Source organism: Ixodes scapularis, unplaced genomic scaffold, assembly GCF_016920785.2.
Source record: "Ixodes scapularis isolate PalLabHiFi unplaced genomic scaffold, ASM1692078v2 PGA_scaffold2__306_contigs__length_199485367, whole genome shotgun sequence".
Lineage (NCBI taxonomy): Eukaryota > Metazoa > Arthropoda > Arachnida > Ixodida > Ixodidae > Ixodes > Ixodes scapularis.
The window spans coordinates 2,408,739-2,422,495 of record NW_024609857.1 but is presented as its reverse complement, the minus strand read 5'-3'; the positions used below and the strand labels follow the sequence as shown (position 1 = coordinate 2,422,495).

Here is a 13,757-nt window from a genome sequence, read left to right as displayed (position 1 = left end):
GCGAACTTGCGCTTCGCATTGTGCGTCATGACGCTCACTCATTTTGCTCGCGGACGCTGTGCAAGAAAACAGCAAGAACAGAAAAGCTGAAAGAACTGCATATTTATTCTGCCGATCTTTGTTTAGTCGTTTCGTTCCTTTTTTTTCCGTACATGGAGAGGCGCTTGTACTGGACTGTGACTTGTGCATGATGAAACGCTATAACGGCGCTTGCATAGCCGCGTCTTGCGGGAGTTCCAAATGGTGGTCGCGGAATAGCAGACGGACGTTAACGCGCCGCTTTCAGAAACCCGTCTTGCAAACATCGTAAAAGAAAAAAAAAATGGGTTGTTTGTATGTTTATACAGCCTAGAACTTAGTCTGTCTCGACGGGCGACTTGTCTCCCAGCTGTAGATGAGACATTTAGCCAGTGCAGTACAATCGCTAGCCTGGGGTCTTTAACGGGAAACACGCAGTAGGGATACACGACCCCACGCCGGTACGACGCTCATCGAGATCGAAACGGGCAAGGGTGGGGCTTGAACCCCCTGGGTTCTGCAGCGCGAGCTTTCGCTCCACGTGCTCCGAGCTGGTGTGCGCTAGCCCACTCGGCCACCGATCCCCCCTTGCGGGCGTCGCAGACGAACGATGCTGTACGCTGCCACGCGCCTACTCGCTCGACTAGCAGGTGGTGTCAGGCGGCAGACCAGACGCACCGGACGTCGCGATAGGCAGGCATTCGACTGGCCAACTTTCTCGACCGAGCAGCCGTGCTAGTCCAGTAGCAATGGGAGAGGCTGCCGTTTTATGGGCAGGGCCGAGAGCGAATCGTGAGCTCTACCTAAATGGCGTATTGCGGCTTAAATATTGCGTCAAATGTATCTAATTATCGCTGGCAAAAAAAAAAAAAAAAAAAATATTATTAATTTATTTTATTTATGCATCTTATTATTTTTTTTTTTTTTTCCAATTCGGTGTTTCTTACGAGTTGCGAACCCCCAAACAAACTAATGTTCTTAAATCGCCGAGGAAGTTATAAGGACCTAAGTAGTGCGGAAAACTTGCTTTTTTTACAATGTTTAATAGAGAAGGTCGATTACTTGGACAAACGCTGGGAGCCCAATCGTCCTGGATTTGAAGGGGTGCCTCGAACGACGCCAAGCAAAGCCCGCTCGCGCCTCGGGCCGCCTAGAGAAGCTAATTGAACCAGGTCATGCGTGGCGAGCGAAAGCATTGTGTACAGATAAGCCCTTCGAATGCCAAGCCGCACGCACACGCGCACAAACACACGCGAAAGAAAAGTGCCTCGAAATAGCTTTGGTACGTCCCACGGTACCGCCTCGTTTTATGTGGCGCGCAGAACGCGGCACAGTTTGCGCGAGATTGCCGCTTTATGTACGTTTTTATTTTGCGACTGAAACGTTGCGATGAAAAATATGTCATACGCAAATCTGGGGCACTAACCTACGCGGTAAGGTGTAGCGCTCATGAAAGTGGCGATGTCAAGTTCACGCCAACTGTGTTGCTCTGTCGACATTTCTAAATTGATGAATGAAAGCAAGGTACGGGAATGATTCTCTTCGTTCGGGATCATGCACTCGACGCCGTAGACATGGCGCAACAGGTTCATCTGCAGACGTCCCCATTGTCTTTAGCAAAGATATCAAAACGTGGAAACACCTGAGGCATATATGTGCATATTCATAATCGAGTCGGTCATAATGGAGGCATCATCTCGAGTACTGCCCCAAAAATACCTTCTCGCGATTTCTTTGTTCCCGGGTGCGAGTTCTCCCAGAAGCTGTGAAATAACCGTCTCTCACAGTTTGTGCCGAAGACCTCGAATATAATGTTTCCCCTTCTCAAGTCAAGAGATACAGTCTGTCTCTGCACTGTGGATGCTAGGAATCACACTGTATTATTTATTTCCAACAACTATTCACACACCCCTAAAGAAAGAAGAAAAAAAGAAAACACCTTAACACGTATAATTCCCCGCAAAGTACGGTACTCGTCGAGCAAGCGACGTACACGGTCTTTTTGTGGAAACCAACGCGTGAAGCTCATAAGCGGCTGCCGGCTGCATGCCTTCTAGCCACGGTCGCACTGCTCATGCATCCTACAAAAGACACTGTGTAGGCAATGTCTGAGGCCTTCCTTGTATGACATTGATTGTACAAAAACTGTCTGCAGACACCTTGGAAGAATACACGAAGCAAACATGCGTCAGGGCTGTCGTCAGATAGTTGCGTCACCATGTTCTGCGGCCAACAGCGTGTCTTTTGCGCGACGTAGGAGCAGTGTGGTGCATACGCCGCGAAGTGCTTACCCAGAGCGCTTGATAACCGAAGCGGGCAATAAAAATAATTCCACGGTCTTTTTACCGGCGAAACCCGTCAAAGGCCAACGGCAGCACTGAGCACATCGCGTGGTCGGCGGCGAGGCGCGGTCAGGCAGCTCGGGCGGCTTCTCGTGCCGGTGTCCCATGGAAGGCGCTTTCCGATTCGGGACCTGTCACGTCTTCGAAGAAGGCCGCAAGCTGGAACGACGTCGATAAGGCAGCCGGAACTAAACGAGCGCCTCGGGGGCGGCGTCGCAGGTCGCGGCTTCTCCGCGTCGTTCGCGACACCAGATTCGAGTTTGTTTTAAAAGACGGCGCCTCCCCGAGCTTGTTTTATGCGCCCAGCGAGTGACGTGTTTTGAGAGCGGCGGCGGCACAGCCCGCAACATCTGCCCAGGTCCCCCTCTGACGGCCGCCTGCACCGAGACCGCGAGTCGCGCCAGTCTGGGATTTGCATCCGCTTTGCACGGCCCAGGAATGCGCTTTGTTGGGCGTGCTGCCTTCCATTGGGCCGACGTCTCGTGGCTCAAAATATGCGTGGACTTCAGTCCTGCCTTCACGTTGACTCGAGGAAGTTCCTTCGTGTACACTGCACCGCTAGGCATTCGCAACACCAGGGACACTGATGAGGTATTTATGCTCGCCGAGGTTTTTATTAAAATATGACCTATAAGTGACCAACAACCCAGAACGCACTTTGCTGCTCACAATTTTTTTCTTTCCGCCCAGAAGCAGCCGGTCGAGGAGTGGCCGGTTTCATTCGCGCTCACTTTTTTCGACGGTCCGGTGGCGTTCAAACGGAAGCGTACCAAGTACACTCTAAAGAACGTCTGTGCGTCTACTTTCACGCACAATACTCGGAGAACCAATCAGCGCAACTTATGGGGGCAGCTCAGCGAATGACGATGCCGAAACATCTTTAGACCAAAAAACGCAGACGGAGTTGTGACATTAAGCGATGCAAGCGTGACGTTTTGCATTGCTTACTGTCACAACTCAGACTGCGTTTTTTGGTCTAAAGATGTTTCGGCATCGTCATTCGCTGAGCTGCCTCCGTAAGTTACGCTGATTGGCTCTCCGAGTGCTGTGCGGGCAAGTAGACGCACATACTTTTTTTAGAGTGTATATTCCAAGTCGAGGGTCATCTAATACTTGTGCCACACGGGCAACTCGAATGCCATTTACAACGAATGACATTTGAACGATCAGCCAATCAGCGCGCGTCACTCCGAGCGTGGGGCGTTCCACGCGCGACAGATCGCGAGTTGATTCGTTGATCATGTTCATTCTTCCCACCGTAGTGCTGCTTAGTTGCCGCTGATACACGGACTGTAGGCTCGTCCAGCTGCTAGGCGCAGCTTTTTTTCCACAGCCCCTGCATCTGTATTTTTTACAAGGTGGAAAATAAACTCATTTGATTCGACTGATTTGTAAATGGCATTCGAGTTGCCCGTGTGGCCCAAGTATCTGGCCAACATTCAACATTAAGAATAGAAAAGAACATGAACCCCATTTTGTGGCTTCTAAAAAGCTGCAAATACGTTGAGCGAAAAAAAAAAAATGTAGCAGAGATCACAGGAAGTACATGCACTACGTCATTCTCAATATGGCGACGTACCGCGAGCTGGACGACGCGATGGCGGCGCACGACGAATGTGGGGCCGCTAATTCGGAACTCTTTTAATGGCCAATCGATCTTCAAGCGCGGAAGATCGAGCGGAAAGGACAGAAGTGCGGTACAATCGAACGGCAAATGGTGCACCCAACTTCGTCATCGTCGTCCGCTTCACACGCCGAAAAAGCGGCAAGAAAGTAAAGAAGAAAAAGAAAAAAAAAAGCGCGGTTGGGTGTAGCCATGTGACTTCCAGCAACTCTCCCTTTCTCTACATTTCCCCCTCCTCCTCGGTACACATCGTCCACCAACGTTGTCGTCCACATGCCGCGGCCATGAGCTTTCGTGCTCATGTTTCGGTTTCGAACAGTTGAGTTTTTTTTGTTTTGTTTGCTTTATCAAAAATATACGTGAGTCTAGCAAAATGTTGATTTGGTAGTCTCCCGATACCATATTAAATCGCCTGGCGAAATTAAAAATATAAAATAAAAAAAAACATTTTAGTGCGTCAGACGGCGTTCTTAAAATCCTTTTCACTAAGCTCCTGATTGGCCGATTTTCTAAAGGAGCTTAGTGAAAAGGATCTTTAGAATGCCGTCTGACACGGGTATTAATCAGTTCCGCGCCAGATGCGTCGGATGTTCAAACTTGAACATAACCTTTTCTTCTTCCTCTTTCCTTTATTTACCCTTCTTCCAAAAAGCAATTTAGCGACTTTCACCTGACTGGAGGCCCAAATATCTCCTGGCTCCCCCCTTTTTCTTTTCACCCCAAAACAAACAAGCAAGCAACATGTTACCATGCAACTAGGCTGCTTCGAATTTGCTCTTTTTGAGAGCGGCTTTTGGTTTTGCGAATTGTTTAACACTCCTCCGTGATGTCCGGTGGACGAGGAACTGTGGCTCGAGGAATAGCAAAAGCTAAGACGTAAACTGCGCAAAGTAGCTGTGTACCGGTTGCCTCCGTTTAACATCGCGATGCTGACGACGAGAAGACTAAGGGACTGCTTTTGAAACGCGAGTTTCTTTACCTGCGGGGGGAAGCCGGCTTCGGACACAAATCCAGTTCGCGAAAAGCTCATGCTTTACGCTTTTATTTGCGGCTCCTTTCGCTTCGTACAATAGACGATTCGGGTCCGCCATAATGAGATCCAGGCGAAGAAGGAACTTTGCCCCCCTTGCTTTCAGGACGAAACTTTCTCCCTTTCTAAAAGGATCATAGGCTACAAGAGCGTTTCTCGTTTTAGAAAGGACTATAGTGACCCCTTTTTTTTTAAGAGCGCAGGGAATAAAAATGTTTCGATTGGAAAGCCGAAACATCGGTTAGCGTTGCGGGTATGGTTTGTTCGTGCATCTGCATGGAATTGAATCGACGTGCTATCAATTGAATGGCAGTGCGCCGGTAGCACATCGCCGGGGTGCTAGACGGAACCACTGAACATCAACGAATATTTCGAGTTTCCTGTGTCAACCGACAAGTTCAAAAATGTTTATTTTTCTTTCTTTTTTTTTTTTTTACAGCGGAGCTGTTATGCCCGTGTCCCACTGAAGCGACATACAGAAACAAAAGACAACGACAAGCCTCAAACCAGAGTCTTTCGCGATTTGAAAGGCTTTGTAGAAAAAAGGAGGCTATGCTCAAACACGAGCATCATGCACGCGAGGGTGGCTTTGGCAGGCTTGCAATCGCTCGTGCTTACTTCACGAGCACCGAACGACTAAACGCCTGCCAAAGGTACCATTGCGAGCATGCCGCATGAGTTTGAGGCTTGTCGCTGTCTTTTGTCTCTGTCTGTTGCTCTAGTGGGACGCGGGCATTAATGGTTAGCATTAATGTCCCCCGCAAAGAAATGAAGACACCGAGCTCTGGACACCTATCGCCATCTATGAACGACGGCGTCAAGCTACGTATCTGGTTGCCGCCGTCGCTTATAGATGGCGGCAGCCTTTCCACTCTGGCTTGCCGACTTGCAGGCGGCCATTACTTTCCATTGTACAGCTCCGCTGGTCTTCCTTCTTCACCAGAGTGGGAAGGCTGAACGTTTTTTTTTACATATAATTCGGGGCGGGTGCATGGCCAATAAATAGATTGGTCAAGGTAACTTTCCGCCTATGTGCTCGAAACGAGTCTACCTTATGCCGGGCCACACTGCTCATACATCATACGAAAGACAGTCCGCCAGACGTTTTTGTCTGAAAAAAAAAAAAAAAATACAACACAGTACAATACGATACTATACAATACAAACACGAGTCACCGCAATATCCGTGGTTCGAATGCCGGGTGCCAAGTTTTTTCTTTGAACTCACTGTCATGTGGCATTCAAAGCATGGATCTCGCGGTGACTCGCGTTCAAACCTGCATCCAGACTGCCTTTTGAATGACGTATAGGGGGTATTCACTGGGCGCTATTGGCGGCGAGATGTTGTGGTGGCGCCCTCGTATGGTTCCCTCTCGTGACGTCATTACCTTGCAAAGAACAAGCTCGATGGTGCTTGTAACTTGCATGGTGGAAGCTTGAAATCATTGCGCTCTCAAAGCAGCACTGCCAACACCGTCAAAATTAAAGTTCTCGTATTCCTCATATTTCCGTCGACAAGAAATCCTTTGCTGACGTCATAGTCGGCATTCGGCCAATCGTGGCAAGCCGACCAGAGTGACGCTTTTGATCGTGCACGTCGCCAATTGGCGACGAGCGCGATCGAAAGCGTCGCTGTGGTCGGCCTGCGACGATTGACCGAATGCTGAATGTATGTCAGCAAAATGATTCTCATGGACAGAAATAAGAGAAAGTGTAAGGACTTTAATGTTGACAGTGTTGGCAGTGCTGCTTTGAGGGCACATTGATTTTAAGCTTCCACCATGCTAATTACAAACACCACCGAACTTGTTGTTCGCAACGTAATGACGTCACGAGAGGGAACCATAGGAGGGCGCCACCACCACATGTCGCCGCTAATACCCGAGCGCAGTGTTCCCAGCGCATGCCAAGAACGATGCCCCACTTACCTTCCAAGAGGACTTATAATCTTGGTGGTGTGAACCGCACGTTGCGGAAGCGTTAAGGAAGCTCATCGCGAGCTCGTGCTCAACGACAGCGGGCTCAGCTATGTTAAAGGAGCTGTGCAACGATATTCAATTGGAATGTTTTTCACTTTACGCGAGTTTACTGGCACACCTGGGACTCAAGGATACTCACACGCAACGCCACTGGCCAAGAAACTCCTTTGTTGCGGTGTAATTTCAAGGACAAAACTGAGCGTTTTCATTCAATCTCTCCTTTGCAAAATTTGATGACGTAACTCGGGGATCGCAGTACACCCAAGTGACGATATTTGAATGCGGTTCATAGATTGGACCCGAGCATTGCGTGGGCACTCGACTTGGGCTCGTGACAATTGCTAGCTCGAGAAGCATTCGGGTGTCCAATCGCTGCAACGACGACAACAGCCGAGCTATAACAATGTCTGGAACTCAGCGCGTGTCCTGCGCTTTGCCAACCCCAGCGCGTGGCTATGATCAACACTGGCGGCATATAATCGGCTCCAGATCACGTGGCCGCTTGTTCTGGCTGCGAGTTGAGGGGGTGAACGCTGCTCGTTTTTCTGTAATTTTTTTCTGCGACCTCTATTGCGTGGGGTGAAAAACGAACGCGTGTTTCATAGGTCATTAACGTTAGGGATCCGTTTTAAGCGGTATTTGCGCAAAGTACAAACATTGTTGCATCGCTCCTTTAAAGCATTTGAAGAAACTTTGTAACGCCACCGTCTTTTTACTTTACACTGCCGTTCCACACAACCCTTAAATGGAAGAAGAGCGTGTTGTGCGAAGCAAGATTCAATCTGACCTTGAAGGGGCCATGAAACGATTTTTCTTTCACTAAGTACTACCCATACTCACTCCGCAACGTTAATAACCGAATAAACTTGCCTTAGCTTTTCTTTCTAAGCAATGGCAGCGGGCAAATAAATTGGAGAAATAGGAGCATCGTTCATCCCCTCAACTCAGAGCCAGAACAAGCGGCCACGTGGCCTGGTGCCTATCCTATGCCGCCAACGTTAATCGTAGACACACGCTGGGGTTGGCAAGGTAGAAAACGCGTGCTCAGCTCCAGGCATTGTTAGAGTTCGGCTCTTCTCCTCAACGCCGTGGTGGGATACGAGCCTCTACCCGAGTGTCCGCCGAGGCATTGATTGTTACGAGCCAAAGTCGAGTGCTCATGAAGTTCTCGCGTCCAATCCATGAGCCGCACTCGGCTGCCGTCAGGCCTGTGGTTTCGATTCCACAATTACGTCATCAAGCTTTGCGAAGGCAAGACTAAAAGAAATAGTATCTTTTTATCCTCAGAATTTCACCGCGACAAAGAAGCTTCCGAATCAGCGTCGGCCGATTCGGAAGCTTCTTTGTGAGCATACTTAGGCCATACTAGGACCAGTACGCCTTTGTAAAGTCATTAACATTCCAACCCGATATAGCTTCATGACCCTTTAATTTACTTATCGTCTAAATAATATCGGTGCCTTCCAATCTTATCTACGAAATGTCGGGTTTGTATCGTAACTCTCATAACCGTGCGGTCAGAAGTGGTTCTCGCGGTTCGTCGATAGTTTCGGTTTGTCGCGTTCCTGTACGCTATGGTCAGTTTACTTCAACGTTAGTTTAGTTCCACCAATCGGAGTACGAAACTCGGAGCGTTGGATTATACACCAACTCACGTTTACAAACAAACCGGAGCGCCCTAGCGGACGCCACCGACGCCGCGCATGCGCGATGGGTGTGTGGGCAAGAAGCTCGCCGTCGCCCAAAAAACAAAACATTGGAATGGGATATTGTCGGCGTCGGTGTGAGTCCCCAGGCTCTTCTTCGCGTTGGAATTATTGATGCTACGTTTTCCTGGCAATGTTTGACTACTTGAGCGGCCTCAGCGGAATTAACGAGGCTCGTTACACCGCAAAACTTGACGTGAATAACGCAACATGCGGCGATTCATTCCGCGTGGACGCCGCAGAATGGACGCTAAAGCCTGATTCACGTAGTAAGGTTCTTCTCGCTTTTTCCAGTCATGACGTCGCTCGGGCTGCAAAAGCCTGAACCGTAGCTGAGATGTCGACGTCGATACTGAAAATCGCAAGCAGAAATGTTGGAACAAAACAAATAAATCTGACGACCTCGAGTATCCGTGAATTCAATCCAAAGTGCTTTCCTTCCAAGCAATCGTGGTACGACGGCGTCTGTTTTTCCTTTTTAACGGCCCCTGTTCACGTTCTCGGACGAACCGAGCAGGGAGAAAACTGACCTTCAAACTTTTCGCGACTCTTTCGGTAAAGCCCCAGTCGCGGCGTTTCGACGAGAAGGCAGGATTTTGTCCGGTTTCTTCTGAAGTAACACAGGAATGCACGTGCCCCATGGTGGCTTCCGCCCACAGCTCCAGACCGGAAGTGCGCCCGAGGCGCCACCACCGCGCCGTGACGTAACAGAGATGAGTTCGTGTATCAGTTAAAGAAGCGCGGACTTAACCCGCTCCTTCTCGACCCCTCAACGACAGCTCATCGCGCGTGCTCATCGGGGTCTACGTTTTGTCGGCCGGCTGCGTGCAACGGTCCGCAGCAGGCCTTTCCGGCACGTATCGCGCGCTGACGCCGCTTTCCCCACGTCCGACTTGACCTCTCGTCAAAGGGACAGCGTGGACATGCATCCATAAACGTTGTCAGGGGATACGGAGATCCAGAAACGGCCCTCGTCGCCGGTCGCCGCTTTTCGTAACATCGCGACATGAGCGGCCGACTCGAGCGAAAAGCGTAATTTGCGGGCTCGTGACCACTTCTGCCCCGCGTTCTCGGCCGCAGCTGGCGGCGTCGCCGCTCCGATCCCATTCCCCGGCCAGCGCTGCCCGCGGGAAGCTACAACGAGTGGGCGTGGCAACGCAACTCTCGTGGTTTGGGCGCTGCTGCTCACGTGGAAGAGGCCGAGCTCCGTTCGCTCCCTGAAGGATGACGGCGCGTGGGAACTTGGCGAGCCCGCTGGCGAAATCAACGAGCCGGTCGTTAGCCAACGTGACCGCGCTTTTCGCAGCCCGCAGGTGGCGAGAGTTCGGTCACGTGTCTCGAGGCTGACGACACGATTGGTCCGGCCGTCCCCAGCACTTTCAGGCCGGGGAAAGAAGCGCCGCGAGGAAGACTCGACCGCGTGCAACCGTCGTGAGCTCACGCGACGGCGGCGGCGCGGTGAATTCTCCTCGCCGCCATCCATCAGCGAGCGGCGCGGGAGGCGCGCGGACGCGTGACCAGCTGCCGTGTTCAAATCGCGATCGCGCAAATGGACTCGTCGGTTACACGCCATTAAGGCGGCCCGCGTGTCGTGTTTGAACGACCTCGGGAAAAGCGGGGCGCCCGGGAACGCGGCCGTCTCCCACCGCATGCGTGGAGGGGATGGACGCAGCTCGTTAGGCACCGAGTGCCTGTCGCTGCTGCTTTCGCCGCTGCCGTTTTCGAGTAGTTCCACCCACTCCGTTACTAACCGCAGTCTTATGCTGCTATTTGTCAATAAAACAAAAATAGTTTTCATTATAGCTAGTTTCGCCAAGTAATTGTACTGGGGCGCAAATCACTGCGCATCTAAATTGATTTCGTTGCAGTTGCGACTATTTCAAGCGTTAGGCTTGTACTGGAATTATTTGGGTGTAATTAGGCGATAACCATCGTTACTGGGGTAGAGGCCCAGTCAGGCAGAAATGCCTTTTGCCACTACCTCCCTACCGGGCATGGCCCGTGAAAATCCCAATAAACTTTCAAACTTTCAAACAATAGGAAATGTACTACGGCCGTGGGTTTCGAACCAGCAGCGCGAGCTCCGTGAAGATACGATACCAATATAGTACTCTACAAGACTCGACATGCTACGTCTCCCCCTCTTTATTCTTTTATTTTTAGCTTTTGCTTCAATTCTGTCCGTCATCGTGCCTCTTTTTTTGAAGAGATTTCTTTCCCGCCAAGTTTTACTTGCTTGCGTATTCACCTAAAACAAACATAGTTCTGCTAGGACACAAAATCAATTCGGCAATTCGAATGGAGTTGCCGAGCTGGGTAATCAGCCGAATTGGGACCACTTTGTCTTGGAAGGAAGTGAAGGGTAGCTCCTCAAAAAACAATTTAATTTCTTTTCCTGTAACTACCACACTTTCTGTCGGATGAGTGACACTCGCTCCAACTTCCCGCCCCTGCGCGGGTCGTTATCGTCGATAGCTTCGGTCCATTTACCTGCAACTCCCGCACCGGTGCAGAAAAGTGTAGGGCAGTGTACTTCGGGTATGTATGTTGAGATGGGACCGGTAGTACACTGCCCTACACTTTTCTGGCGGAGGAACAGGTAAGTAGAAGGAAGCTAGTATTGTGCACTGGCTGACCTATCCGCGGTGTCGTGTACGACCAATGCCAAGACAAGATCTGAGCGTGACGTCATAGCTAGTGGTACCCCGACGCGCCCCAAGCGGCAACCACGCCGAAGCTCCAGGAGGGACGTTACAAAGCGACAGATCTTTGCGTCGCCGCCTTCTGCGCTTGTTGTGATACGTTGCGAGACGCGCTGGTGGCGACGCTGCGAGGATCCATTAGTGATGACGTCTGAAGTGGAAAGGCCTTGGTCTCTAGATGGGACATTGTGGCCGATAGTATGGTACGCTGTTCTGGCCGTGCATTACTGACCCGCACCGTCGTTCCGTTGCAGGCGGTGATCCGCAAGATGCGCGTGACGTGCAAGTGCCACGGCGTGTCCGGGTCCTGCTCGCTGGTCACCTGCTGGAAGCAGCTGGCGCCGTTCCGGGAGGTGGGCGACCACCTCAAGGACAAGTACGACTCGGCCACTGAGGTGAAGGTGAACCGCAGGGGAAAACTCCAGGTGCGCCAGCGGCGCTTCAACGTGCCCACGGCCGAGGACCTGGTGTACATGCATGAGTCGCCTGACTACTGCGTCTCCAATGACACCCTGGGCTCGCTGGGCACCGCGGGCAGGCGCTGCAACAAGACCTCTTCGGCCACAGACGGCTGCGGCCTCATGTGCTGCGGTCGTGGCTACAACAGCCATAAGCTCAAGCTGCGTGAGCGGTGCAAGTGCAAGTTCCACTGGTGCTGCTACGTCGAGTGCAAGACGTGCGTGAGCGTCGTGGATGCCCAGACCTGCAAGTAGGCCGAAGTAGGACGCGGGCTGAGACTCCGAGCAGCTAGGACGCTCCTTTCACGGGCGCTGCACGGATCTCTGTGGAGGCCCCGTCGCTTCATCACCGTGCCACTAATGCCCGTCTGGAAAGGAGATTTCGCTTGAGAGCAAACATCTTCAGCGTATGGGTGTTGAGTTCACGAAGCAAGAACGTTGTTTTCTTGACGACTCTACAACGGTGTTCCGTGGACCTGATTTTCCAGAAAGCCATCTCCAATTGACCTCCGGCGGCTGCAGTTGCTTGATCATTCCTGTAGGCGGCACTTCCTGTTTCAATCTTTGAACCTCGTGCATGCCCTCCCTCAGTGACCCATCACACGGACTTTCTGACGAACTGAGCGCTTAATGATTCGTGGACATGATCGATGTCTTTTACCGGAGAGCCTGCCCGAAATGCCGCAGCGGTTTCCACCTTACCTTACTGTCCCAGACTGGACCTTCTTGCGTTCATCTTTATTTATTCACTTTGCCGAGTAGGCCCAGGCTACGCCAGAAGAGCGGTGATTGTTTCCCGTGAGCGTGTGTGAAGCCACGACGAACATCGGTCTCTACTTCGAGGTTGGTTTGACGATCAGTCTTTGTGCAAATTTCGTTTTTGGCCCGTGACACTGACCGGCGTGTATTCACATAGTGCGTGCTGAGGCAGTCAGGTGTTTGACCTACAGTGGTAGACAATCCAAAGACAGCGCAAATGTGCTCTTCATCGGGGACGAGGTCTGTAGAACAAAACGAGACTGGTGAAAAAAGCGCACCCCTTTTATTTCGAAATGCACGCCAAGCGAGCGACTGCGTCCCCGAATGATGGGCGGTGTGAAGATCTATGTTCTTTCCCCATATACTCGGGCGTGTAAGTAAAGTTGACAGGTAATGGGCAGTTGCTGCTGATTTAGAACGGAAGGAAAGGGTACTTGCGGTTGTCGCACTGTGCGAGCCTCATTAAATTCTCCAGCGGCATTTTTAATTTTAAGCTTCGCGCTCCCATCGTAGTCTTGTATATAAACGTAGAGCTTTTGCAGAGGTTCATTGAAGTGGAAGCCGGTCTAACCGTTCATCTCAATGCCAACCAAGGAATTCACCACATTTCTTTGGAAGGAGTTCCCCGTTGTGTTTGAAACTTTCCGACAGTGAATGTAGCGACAAAATTTGAAATACCTCCTCCTTTTCCACTGTGACACAACAAACAAATAACGGCCTACTTAATTAAATTATCTCGATGCGCCATTTAAGATGTATTTGTAATTTCAATCTCCACCATTCGATGAAACGGAGTCTAATACGTTCTTGAATTGGAACTTCCCGCAGCGATCGCTCCCTTGGCCAGTTGCAGGTGTTGACACTGAGACCAGCATTCCCAGTGAAATTAAAAGAAGGATCGCTATCAAATAGTCATTTGTGTTTTTTTCTTTCTCTATTTACATTTTTCCCGTAACTGAAACATGCGTGTAGGCGAGCAAGCCGGTAAGTACCATCCGCCATAAACGCGAGACAAGAAAGAAGAAATGAACGAGTAAAAAAACCGCCATGCTATACATACATGCAAAACCCACAGTCACGACTCTACTCCCGGCATGATACAAAAGACGTTCCTACATGATGACAGAATCATCTGCGGA

The 13,757-nt window shown here is 50.7% G+C and overlaps 1 protein-coding gene across 3 annotated transcripts in view; it reads left to right on the top strand.

Moving 5' to 3' along the window:
- Positions 1 to 13,527, top strand: part of LOC8026551 (protein Wnt-5b) — a 436,541-nt gene extending 423,014 nt beyond the window's left edge. For all 3 annotated transcript variants that reach the window (XM_029992124.3, XM_029992125.4, XM_029992126.3), the window contains exon 5: positions 11,656 to 13,527. In XM_029992124.3, coding sequence (XP_029847984.3) covers positions 11,656 to 12,114 — 459 coding nt within the window. In that variant the 3' untranslated portion in view covers positions 12,115 to 13,527. The remainder of the gene's footprint in view (positions 1 to 11,655) is intronic.
- Positions 13,528 to 13,757: the final 230 nt, after the last annotated feature.